This window comes from Pristis pectinata, chromosome 1 (genome assembly GCF_009764475.1).
Source record: "Pristis pectinata isolate sPriPec2 chromosome 1, sPriPec2.1.pri, whole genome shotgun sequence".
NCBI lineage: Eukaryota > Metazoa > Chordata > Chondrichthyes > Rhinopristiformes > Pristidae > Pristis > Pristis pectinata.
Genome location: NC_067405.1, coordinates 60176427 through 60189381, shown reverse-complemented (window position 1 = coordinate 60189381; position 12955 = coordinate 60176427). Strand labels below are relative to the sequence as shown.

The window sequence follows — 12955 nt, the reverse complement described above, 5'->3', positions numbered from 1 at the left end:
CTCTTCATTAATATTTAGTTTTCCCTAAACAATTTAGCATTATATCCTCCTCTTCCAAAACAAAGAATGCAGATATCTGTCTGACTTGTCTGCCAACCCAGACCTCCTGCTACTGATGAACATCAGTCTGTTTTTAATAAATTATTGGGTTTGGCTGCTTCAGGTATTGATAGGAGTGTGTCTTATTTAACTGGCATAATCATCGGTTTTCAATGTTTGATCATTCCATTTTCCTGAACAGAAGGATAATCACATTTGTTTATATATTTTTATGAAGATTTCTATGTTCTCCTAATTTTCATTCCTAGATGTTTGCACAGTCTGTCCAGGTCGGTACAACAGCTTCGCACAAGTTTTCAGGACCATACAGTATGGAAACCACTAATGAAGGTAGAAGTAAGATACATTTATAGCAGCTTTGATTATACCAGAATAAATCTTAAACATTTTGTTTCTCAGTAGAGCTCCAAAATAAATTTTGTTTCTGCCACTCGCCTGAAAAGTGTGATGCAGACATGGAAGGTTGAGTATAATTATATTTTACCAGTCTTTACTAATAAAGGTCATTGGTACACTGAGTATATCACCTGTGAATTCAGTCTTTCAAATACACCAGTGACAATGGTGTTAACAATTTCTTTGCCTGCATATAAATACAGGCATTTCAGTGATGACTCTCAATAAAATTATGTCAGTATCTAACATATAGTTCACAGGTGGATTTAATATCTCAACTGTAGCGTATTAAAGATGTGTGCTTCTGAGTGAAAATATGGCATGTTTGGAGTGGCAGGTTTGAATTTGTGAAGTCAGGGGAGGTAGAATGCAAAATTTCAATTTAGCAAATTACAAATAAAATTCTAGGAGTAAAGATCAGTTATAATCTAGTGCAATAGAAGAAAAGACAAGGAAGTTAAGGTTCTTCTCCATCTCCTTTGCAACTATCATTGAACATTATAGATATCATAGAAATCATACTTTACAGCATGGAAGAAAGCTTTTCCACCTGCCAAGTTTACTTTGACTCTTTTGTCCCATTTTGCCCAAATCCCTGCAAATTTTTCTTCAAATTTTTATCTACTTCCCTTTTGAAAACTACCATTCAATCTGCATGCACACTCTATCAGACACAGCACTTTAAATTCTAACCACTCTTGTGCTTTCATTTATGGCTTCTCTGTCCATTTGCCAACCATCTTAGATCTATGCCTCTAGTTCTCGATCCTTCAGCCATTGGCGGTTTCTTTTTATTTACTCTGCCTAAATCTTCATAATTTAAAAAGCAAATCTCATTTTAATTTTCTCTACTCTATCAATGCAGTCATTATCCCTCATCTGTGGAATCATTTCTAGCAAACCTTATATTTAACTTCTTCAAAGCTTTGAAAATTGGATGCAGTATTCCAACTGGAACTGTTCTCGTGTTCTACATAAATTTAAGCATAACTTTCTGACCTTTGTCCTCTATTCCCAGGATTATAAATAAATCCCAGGACCCTGTATATATTTCCTGTCTTGCTCACAAGCACCCTCACATCTCCCTTCTTGCTCCTCTGTATATGTATTGCATCTCCAAAGTCTTCCTACAGAATTGTATTACCCCACCTCAACTTGATTTTCATTCACCTCATTTTTGACAGTTTTGCCAACCTATCCACGTCCCACTGAAGTCTTATTTCCTGATTCTTTAGTTTGTTATACTTCTGTGTTTCACGTCATCCATAAATTTCAAAATTTTCCCACTGAATCTGAATCATGTTTGTAATTTGGCAACATAAATGGAGGTCAGAGTACTGAAACTTGGAGAACTTCATTGTATTCCTGCCTTACAATCTTGGAAAACAGTTATTTCCCCCTTACTCAGTTTTGTATCTGTGTTGTTACTGCTTTCTTTATTCCTTGGACTTTGAATTTATAACAAGCTTAACATGTGGTGTTCAAATACATTTTGTTTGTCCGTTTACATATCAATTACAATGCCCTTATCCATCCTTTCTCCTAACTCATTAAAGAAAATCAATCAAGTTAATCAAGCCCCATATGCCACTCACAAATCTGTGCCATTTCTCCTTTATTTGTCTGTGCTCGTTGAGGTTGGCTGTTAATTTTCTCCTGGATTATTGCATTTTAAAGCTTTCCCTTCACTGAGATTAAGCCAATTGATCTGCAGTCACCAGTTTTATCTTTTCTGAAATTATATTCTTGTCTCATAACTTAGAATGCATCTGAATCAGTACTTTAAATACTGCCAGCATTCTGGTACCTTCCCTTCAATTTGGTTGCATCCAATATCCTGATCTGGTTTACTGTAGCTTTAACAATGCCCTTTTGCTCAGTAAACACCAATGTAAATAATGATCTAGTAATGCAGGCATGCCTTCTGCCTTCAGCAGTAGATTTCCATTAAGGTTCCTAATCAGCCTTACTGCTGCTTTGGCAACATTTTAAGGATTAATTTGCCCATGGAGAACTTTTGGATTTCCTTTTGGGTTAGTTGCCAAACTGTTATACTATGTTTATGATCATCCTATTTTTTTCCGAGATGCTGACTATAATATTTAGCTTGATTCTCTCTTCTGTTATCATGCTGACATTTGTCACTCACCCCTTTCATCAGCTTCATTTTACACTATTTGATCAGCCAGTGAGCTTTGGTTTCCCTCCCTTCTTCCTTGTAGACTGCACTGGAACCATTCTTTTAAGGTTGCTGGTTGCCCCTTTACATTTCTGCTTGTCAATTTACTTGAGCCAGGTCCCTCTTCGGTGTGTTTAAAATTATCCCTCCAGCTCAAAAATTTTATTCTATTTTTATTCAAAGCAAATGTTGAGAAGCTGGAAATCTGAAATAAAAAGTGTTATTTTACAGAATCCATCTAGCTCAATGCATTTTTTCCTTCCCTGTTGAACTCAGTGGTGAGTCCATTTGCAGAATGGCAGGTCACCTGAATCTCCAACTTATCTCTGGGTTGTCCATTGCAAAGTGGAGTCACAAGAGTCAGGGATGAGGTGAGTTGCAAGGTGGACACTGCTGGTGTGGAACTGCTAGCATATAGTAAACACAGCTCGGCCCAATGTGATACCCTTGTGGTATCCATGAGTAGTTAAGTCATCAATCAAGCTGACCAGCCAATCAGGTTGAACAATTCTTAGAGTAAACCAATAAGTAGCAAGCACAGATTGCAATTGATGTTGTAATCATTTTACAAAAGTCAACATCAAGATTGACACAGAACATAACTGTGGAAAATTAAATATCATTAACATTAAAACCCATGGAATTGTTAAGGCTTGTCTATTAGCTTTTCTGAGCTAGAGAGGTTGTTCGTCAATGTTAATGACTTACTGTGCTGTTAGAACTAGGTTACACTTCATTTGGTTAGCTTTGGTATTTTCAGTCATATAGCAATAATGGTATATAGTTGATGTTCATGTCCATTCACTAATTCTGTGTTGCCTTTATTTGTGTGGCATATTTCACTGATGACTACTTCAGGATATTGCTGTGCACGTGTGGACATGAGTTGTTGTCAGTTTGGCACACAAATGATGTCAAGTCCTAGCAGTTTTGATATCATTACGACTAAAAATTCTGTAATATTAAATTAACTGATGTTGTAGTGGTGGCAGCAACTGTGAAAAATTATCATAGTGAATATTTAGAGCAGTCCTTTAAAGAACAAAACTGAACCTACCTCACTGAGTGATCTGGATTGGCCTGCATGATTCAGCAGGACACGTGTTGAAACTCTCCAGTCTGGCATTCTGTGGTCTGGCAGCTCCCGTGGTCCGGCATGTTTTGAATCTGTAGTACAAATTTGTACTAATTAACTAATTCTAACTAAAATTATTAAGATACAGTATGTACTAATCTGTAGCTAATTAACCTATCAGTGCAACTTCTGCAGTCTCAGCTGACAGTGTTTCCGACTTAGGAAAACATAGGGTTACTGACAGTTTTCAGAACCCTTGTGTGACCTGGGTAATGTTTATACTTAAAAAGAACAGTTCTCCAGCTCAGAGGAAGATGAACAGGGTCAATTTCTGTGGTCTGTATTTTCTGTGGTCCGGCACCAGTCAGGTCCCAAGGGTGCTGGACTAGAGAGTTTCAACCTGTACGAACCTATGTCCCTGCTTTAGTACCCACAAAAATGTGTGTCAAGTGAAGCTTTTACAGTCTTCTGGTGAGTATATCATTGCCTGTTGTGGAAATAGTGAATCAGAATATTCTAGTTGAAAACTTATTTTCATTGTGGCTATTATTTTTCAGACTCGTTAAGTTTACAATAAAGCTTACAGTAGACAGTAATTCAAAGTCACTTTCTCAAAAGAGTGCTGCATTAGCCAACTCTGTTTATTCAGGCCTTTAAGTGCTTGAAATGAACTAAAATGCAGAGGAAATAGAGTTTGTTTACCAAGGGAGTATACTTTTTATTTCTTTGCAGGATGTATATTGATACTGGGTGTTTTTTTTAAATCTTACAGTAACAATGCAACTTTGTAGCTCTTACTTATTATAGGGCCTCAATTAAGTATGTAGAAAGCACCTGTTATTATGCTTTGAAACAAAATTGAGTAAAATTGGTATTTTTATGTGGTTAAAAAATCACTTTAGCTCAACATAACTAACTTCCTAGAGTCTTATAGGAGCAGAAATATTAGAGGGATGCCTTTTTGTTCATTTAAAAGGTTTGAAAGACTGATGTACATAAGCAGTCAAACCCATTGTGGCTCTCCGTTGTGTTAATTTGGCACTGATAACATTAACATCTGCCAAAGGATCTGCATGATTGATCAGCTGATTTTTTTAAGTCTCTGCCTCTCGGTGCTGATGGCTCACCTCATTTCTTAGCAATGGAACTGTCTAAAGATGGATCTTTGCTCAGCTTCAAGAACATGAGATAGCCAAAACTTTACCAGAGGAGCCTGGAGATGGGCTGTTCTTCACATAATAACATATGAAGATGTTGTATATTTTCTCCCTTTCTCTTGATTGGAAGCATATTATATTTTATCTCCCTTATTTATTAAAGTGATTAATTTTGTCCCACCTAGTTACTGGTTTGGTAGTTGTTCACTTTGATCTTTTGGCTTGTTGTGATCCAAAGCTATTGTCACTACTACAGAAATTATAAGCTATTAATGTTTTTCATAACTTGTGGATTGTTTTGTTTCAGTTGATTCACTATTTAATAAGTCAGGCCTGGGTGTAGAAGATTTTGTATATAGTTTAAGTATTTTATAAAATAAAAATTGCTGGGAAGAAAGAAATTACATTTATAAAATACTTTTCACAACCACAGAATGTCCCAAAGTACTTCACAGTCAGTGAAGTATTTCTGAAGAGTAACCATGGTGGTAAGGTAGAAAATGCAGCAGACAGTTTGCAAAGGAACGTTTTGCCGTGCAAAAATAACTTGGTAAATGCAAAGTCAAAGTATCTTGGTCATTGTCATTTTATCTTTTCAGTTATTACAAAATGCTCCTGACGAGGTCCTCGTAGTGGCATCATCAACACTATGCAATCTTCTCCTCGAGTTCTCCCCAAGCAAAGAGGTTGGTCTTTAGCAAATTACAGGGTATTTGGGACATTAACTGAGCAGTTGTGGACTTGTTCGTCTTTGCACTTGGCATTTGTTATCAAAGACATTTAGAAGCCAACTGGTAATTGGCAAGCCAAATTTTAATATTAACTTGGTCATTTAGGTTATAGTTTCAACATTCACAATTGTATTTTGTTGCTAATTACAGCCCCTTTATATTTTCGGTTCCATTATAAAATCCAATAGAACACATCTTTTGAGATAAAACAGAATAAATGAGAATAGCCAGTGAACTGAAATAATTTGTAGTTTGGCTTTGGAAATAGTGACATTTAAGGTGAGGCTTATTTTTTGTGAGAAAATGTATCTCCTATTCATGTCCACTATCAGAAGCGGGCATTCCTGAATTGGGTTTCATTTACACTGGATTGTTGTGTTGTCCTGAATAGGGGACAGAATTATTTTGAGCAGATAAATCTGTTGAATGTGAGTGACTGGGTGTGAATGGAAATATTAGCTTGAGTTTTGCTTTACTCTAGAATGTAGAACTGTGTAAAACAGGTAAGTCTAGGAATTTGATTCAGATTAGCATGTTGCTCACTTGCTTTTGTGGCTTTTGACTACACCCTAGTAGTAAGAGATCCAGATTGGAAAAAAAATGGTTGAGATTTTTTTTGATAACTTTTAAAATTCTGATTGGACCTTTTGGGAGTAGGCAAGCTGGAAAATTCCATTGATGTATTTTTGAAAAATGCAGTTTAACATTGTATGTTACAGCCTATCTTGGAATCAGGTGCTGTGGAGCTATTATGCAACTTGACTCAGAGTGAAAATCCAGCCCTCAGAGTTAATGGAATTTGGGCATTAATGGTAAGTTAATATGGTAAATCATGGTGCTGAAATGTACATTATTTAGTATTAATAAACACCCTCTGGATATTATACATGATGTTAGGGCTTTCATGTCTTCTACTGTAATCACTTTAATCGCAGAGCCTCATGGTTGCATTTAAATATGTTCCTTAATTGTACCTCTGCAATATATTTGTAAAATCCAATAGATGCAGATACATATCCAGTATCTGCACTGTAGGGATTATTTAAGGATGCCTCTGAGTAGAAGCCTGTAAATATTTTCTTCTGGTATATGAGTTTGTGATGGACAATGTTGAAGATTATTTAGAGCCCAGGCAAAACCTTCATCAATTTGACATCGCATTCAAAAGAGGGCAACATGTAACAGCTATGTATATGAACATTGTCAGAACACACTTGACTAATTGGTCTGGATCATGCTGGAGTAGACTCCTTGTCTGTAGTGGGTGCCCATGGTTTCATTTTACCCCCCACCACCTCTCCCCCAACCCCCACGCCTCTGGACTGGATGCAGAGGACCAGTGTTGCTGACCTTTTGCAGTCTTTTGAAGTGGGAAATGAGGTCCAAACAACTGGGACACAGGCAATGAAATCCAAAGATCCTACCACTGTAGTTACCCTGACACAAGGTAAATTTGTGGGTTAAACTTTGCCTTCTGTCAAAGCTATCATTGAATTTAACAACAATTTTTACATGCATGTAAGATCCTTAACTATTAAAATTGAAGTAAATAAATAGATAAAAATATAATTCTAAGAAAGTAATTAAAAGCACACGAAAGCACTTTGAAAATTAACCCTCAAAGATGTTGCCTTTTCTTTTGTCTAGAATCCCTATTGAAATCAATGGGATCTGACTTGGCATAGGACCTTAGTGATGAACCACAACATAATGCTGATTAGATCCCAGTAAGATTGGGCTCTGCCATTCAACTCTTGGGGAAGTTCAGCAGAAGAGCATAGTGATAGATAAGGCCTCCTGAATCTTCCATTAAATCCTAGACTTTCAGTAGGAGCATGTAAATCTGGGACTTTCTCTAATTGGAACAAATACTGGTGCTTCAGATGGCACATCCAACTGATTATTAAATTGAAATTTGAATGTTTTGTTGTGTCTTTTTTCACCAGTATCTGCAACTTCAAAGCAACTGGGGGTTGTAACAATAAAGTCAATTAGTTTGACATGACTTTGAGCTCTTGATTATTTAACCATAACATTTCTTTTCTGAATTTGTTACATTGTGGTGAATGGGGTGCCCCAAGATGCACTTATTGTCTTCATCCTCACTGCTAGAGGACATGGAATAGGGGCTGCTGTCAGACTAGCCTAAGTGAGTGACTGCATTGCATTTTGTAAATGGCATGTCCAACAGGCAGTGTTGGAGGAACGGACTGTGGTGAATATTGTGCTGGTTAAGCAGGTTTCTGGGTGGTGTTGACCTTCTTAGGTGTTATTGGAGGTACATTCATCCAGGCAAATTACATCAAGCCATTGCTAAGTGTCCTGAAGTTGCTGAAAATGCTTTGGGATGTCACTTACTGCAGGGTATTTAGTCTCTGACCGGTAATATTAATGCTGGCTGATACTGTTGAGACTCTGGTCAGTGGTGATACCCAGGATGTTGACAATGGAGAACTAGACAACAGTTATGCCATGGAATATCAATGGTGGGCAGTTAGACTCTCTCTCATTGGAAGTAGTCAGTGTCTGACACTTCTGTTGTGCAAATGTTATTTCCCATTTTCCGAATGTTGTTTTGTACTGCATGTAGGCATGGAATGCGCCATCTTTTGAGAAGTTGTGAATATAGTTAAATACTAATAGATAATCGTACATTTGAATTGATAATGGTTGGGGTTAGGACCCTGCCCTGAGGAACTCCTGCAGTGATGTCCTGGGGTAGGGATGACTGACCTCAAACAGTTCTCAACCATTTTCCTTTGTGCCAGGTATGACTCCAACTACTGAAGTGTTTTCTTTTTCAGTCATAACTTTTCACTTCAGAGTTAACAGGGCCTCATGATGCCACGCTTTGTGAACTACTGCCTTATGCCAAAGGCAGTCATTCTTGCCTCGCCTTCCGAATTCAGCTCCTTGGTCCATGTTTGGCAGGTTATTGCTGAGTAAATGCCATTTAATAGCAGCATTGACAACACCTTCCATCACTGCTGATAACTGAGTGCAGACAGATTTGGGTTCTCATTTGCTGAAATGGATTTGTCTTGCTTTTGTGAACAGGACATACTGGACAACTTTCCACATTGTCAGGTGGAGGGCAGGTCTCAACTATGACAGCTGGAATGTTTTCTGGTTCCATAGCCTCTCCTGTCCCCAGTGCTGTCAGCCAGCTTTTAATATAAAATAGTGTGAATCTAATTGGTTGAAGACTGGCTTCTTTGATGGTGGACATTTCACAAGCTGTGATGAATCATCCACGAGTCACTTCTGGTTGAAGAGAGTTGTGAATGCTCCTTCCTTGTCTTTGTTCCCAGTCCATCAACTCCCTCCAGATTGTACCACTCACCTACGCACTAAGGGCAATTTACAGTGGCCAATTAACCTTCCAACCCACATGTCTTTGGGATAGATGAGAAAACTGAAGCAGCTGGGGGAACCCATGTATTCACAAAGAACATGCAAAATAGCACCATGGTAAAGGTCTTCCACTTTAGACACCAGCATCCAGATATTTGTGAGGAAGACCTCAAGGTCTGCTGGGCTTGGTGAATGTGCCACATCTGAATTCAGTACTTAGGTTGATGCTGGGTGATCTACCCAGTCTTATTCTTTTTCTGTCATGCAGTAGTGGTTATGATAGAACTGAATGCATGCTTAGAGCATCTGAGAGAGAAGCAGCAAATCAATCACCATGCTGCAGGTCCTGAGTCACAAATGGCTTGACTGTTCTATTGTAGAAAACAAGGCAATTGATTTGTGCTCAGGAAACTTCCACAAACGTCAGTATAATAGTGACCCAATAATTTGCTTTACTGGTGTTGATGGAGGCATTGATATTGGATGGGATACTGGGAATAACTCTCTTACTTTGCTTTGAGATGGTCTTGAGAGCTTCTACACTGAGTGAGCAAACGATGACTCATTCAAGATGGAGTACCCCAGCAGTATAGCACTCCTTCAGTGCTGTGCTGAAGAGTTGGCCTAGATTTTTCCCCTCAATTTTGTACGGAGACTAAAATCAACATCATTTTGCCTCAACCAGCTACCATCTGACACAGTTAGTAAAATCAAAGTCGTTTATTGTCATATGCACAAGTACATATATGCAGAGGTGCAATGAAAAGCTTACTTGCAGCAGCACCATAGGCACAAAGCATCATATAAGCAGCATTCACAAGGAAAGCGTAAACTATACATGAATTATACACCATTTTTACGAGAAAGAACACAATTAGAACAAAGAAACAGTCTATTTTAGTGATCTAAATATGTTTTATTGTTCAAACCCAATTAATAAACAGATTTGATGAATTGTTTTGAGTTGCACTATCATTTATTTTTTCACGTAGGGTACTTGCCATAGTTGTGTTACTTGTCCTGCTTTCCAATATCTTTTCTCTGTGATTTTTTATTGCAAATTTTGTTAAAATCCTGCATTGCTGAAATGCAGTCTGCCCTCTGGGAAGGGGTGTGGAAAAATCTGGTTAGGAATTGGGATTGGTTCCTTTAGTTCTCAGATCCTACTTAGAAGGAATTATATCATATGTTTCCTATTGCTGAATTATGGCAAGAAGGCACTTGTGCTGACTCATCGAAAAAACTCTGACTAGTCCCACTTTGTTATTCTTTTCACATACAGTAGGTCTGTATTTCTTTAACAAGTATTTATTCAATTCCCCTTTGAAAGTTTTTGAATCTGCTCTCTCTGCCTTTTCAGGCAGTAGATCCCGTAGCACAGCAATTTGCTGCATTAAAAAAAAATTCTCATTTCCATTTGCAGACAACACAAAGATTGGTGGCAATAATGGACAGCACAGAGGGCTATCAAAGGATTATAGATCAGTTTCAGTTATGGGTGGAAAAATGGCAGATGGCGTTTAATTCAAGCAAGTGTGAGATGTTGCACTTTGGGAGGTCTAATGTAAGGGGAAAATATACAGTTAATGGCAAGATCCTTAACAGCATTGAGTTACAAAGGGACCTTGGAGTCCAAGTCCATAGCTCGCTGAAGGTGGCCACGCAAGTAGTTAGGTTGGTAAAGAAGACATATGGCATGCTTGCCTTCATTGGTCGGGGCATTGGGTATTAGAGTCAGGAAGTCATGTTGCAGCTTTATAAAACTTTGGGCTGCTCTTGGAGTATTGTGTGCAATGCTGGTTGCCCCATTGCAGGGAAGGATGTGGAGGCTTTGGAAAGGTTGCAGAAGAGGTTTACCAGGATGCTTCCTGGATTAGAGGGCATGAGCTATAATGTGCATGATAAACTAGACGTGATAGTGGGATAAACTGCATAGATTAGGCAAACTAACTTTATATAATAAACTGATGTTCTGCTGAGTTTATCTCAATATTTTTTGTCCTGCTTTCTTCCTCTACACTGACATTGTGTTTATATTTGGTGCTAACCATGAGGTAAACCAGGCCACAAAATTTTCTATGAATGTTGTCAGTATTGCCTGGTTGGATTTGATAAGTATTTACCTGATACACAAAGGATCCATAAACCTACAGATTCTTTCTGAAGTTGGATATCCTGGTTGTTTTGAAATTCTTTTGGGGCTGCAGCATGTATGCATGAGTGTATTTGTCAGGATGTGATTCCAAGTTGAGAACCCATGTCTGAACTGGAATAGACTAATCTGTCTGATGACATTGACAAAGTTTTGTTTATGCTATAAGGGAGCAATTTAAATGATCTTAATTTTATTTAACTTGCCTACTTGTGGATTGGCGTATCATTTCTGAGTGGAAACCATAGAATTTGGTCTGTGTATTGGAAAATTTTGATTTCTGAGTTATCTTACTAACAAGAATTTGATTATAGTCCAGAAACAGGACTGAAGTTTGTTCTTGTATTTCATGCCTTACTGAACATTGGCATTTAAAAATAAACTTCAGAAACATGATCGATGTGATTGGTCTTTCAAGCTTAGTGATCTGGATATAATTGCAGATTGTGTTGTAAATTGATCTTGCTCCCTAATACATAAGAAATGGTAGAGATCAACGGGAAAGGCTTACAATGTTTCCATAAAAGAGTAGTGAGCCTGAGGATTGTGAAACTTTAAGAACTCAGCAATGGAGGGTCAAGAAATTGAAAAGGAAAGGGAAATATGAAGATAAGAGTAATCTAGTGAGAAATAAACACAGTGTATACTGTAAAAGCTTCAATAGATATGTAAAGAGGAGAAGATTTGGTAGGTGTGTTTCTTACAGACTGAGACAGGAGAAACATATTAGGGAATGAGGAGGTGTCAAAGAAATTAAATGAAACCTCCCAGAAATAATGGAGAAGAACAGGTCCAGAAAGAGATGAATAAAATTAGCATTAATAAAATGAACACAATAGAGACGTTTAAGAGGTCTTTAGATAGGTACGTGAATGTGCAGAAAATGGAGGGATATGGACATTGTAGGCAGAAGGGATGAGTTTAGCTAGGCATTTAATTACTGGTTTAATTAATTCGGCACAACGTCATGGGCCAAAGGACCTGTTTCTGTACTGTACTGTTTTGTGTTCTATTAAATTAGTATTGAGATATTAATGGGACTGTAAGTTGATAAAATAGACCTTTCAAAATTACAGAATTCCATAGATTCTGGAATGGTTCCCATAGATTGGAAGGTAGCATATATAATCTCACTATTTAAGAAAAGAGAGAAAAGGAAAACAACAACATACCGACAAATTAATTTGACATCAGTAGTAGAGAAAACACCAGATTCGGTTATTAAGCATGAAGAAATAAGGCACCTAGAAATTAAAAATAGTAATGGCCTGAGTCAACATGTACTTATAAATGAGAAATCGTGTGACAAATTGTGTTAGAGTTTTCTGAGGTTGCTGCAAGCAGAATAGATAAAGGGAAACCAGTAGTTGTGGTATATTGGCACTTCGAGAAGGCCTCAGGTGCCACAGAGGTTATTATACAAAATAAAAGCATCTGAAATTGGGGGTAACATCTTGGCATGAATTGAGTATTAGCTACAGACAGAAAATAGGAGGAATAAACGGGTCGTTTTTTTTGAGGTGGGAGCCTGTGAATTATGGGATGCCACAGAGATCAGGAATGAACTGTTCACAATCTATACAAGTGATTTGGATGATGGAACCAAGTGTAATATATCCAGGTTTGCTGATTATGCATTCAATAACTAATTGAGATCAAGGGAGTGATCGATAGGCATTCTAATTTAATAACTGTGGCCACTCCCTTAGGCTTGGGGACTATTGTTCTCAGCTAGAGTGCTAAAGATGAGTTCATTATGATTTGGTAGAATAAGGAGGTAGGATTCACAGCGTTGGCTTTACATTTCTGTTTGTGCATTTGGTTTGTGTCTTTTAGCTGTTTTGCTCTCAT

The 12955-nt window shown here is 37.7% G+C and overlaps 1 protein-coding gene across 2 annotated transcripts in view; it reads left to right on the top strand.

The window, feature by feature from the left end:
- armc8 (armadillo repeat containing 8) overlaps positions 1 to 12955 on the top strand; it is a 105613-nt gene that overhangs the window by 64041 nt on the left and 28617 nt on the right. The window contains exons 14-16 of one of the 2 annotated variants that reach the window (XM_052024340.1): positions 309 to 390; positions 5467 to 5553; positions 6318 to 6410. In XM_052024340.1, coding sequence (XP_051880300.1) covers positions 309 to 390; positions 5467 to 5553; positions 6318 to 6410 — 262 coding nt within the window. Of the gene's footprint in view, positions 1 to 308; positions 397 to 5466; positions 5554 to 6317; positions 6411 to 12955 lie in introns of both variants that reach the window. The other variant, XM_052024331.1, reaches the window with a different exon arrangement.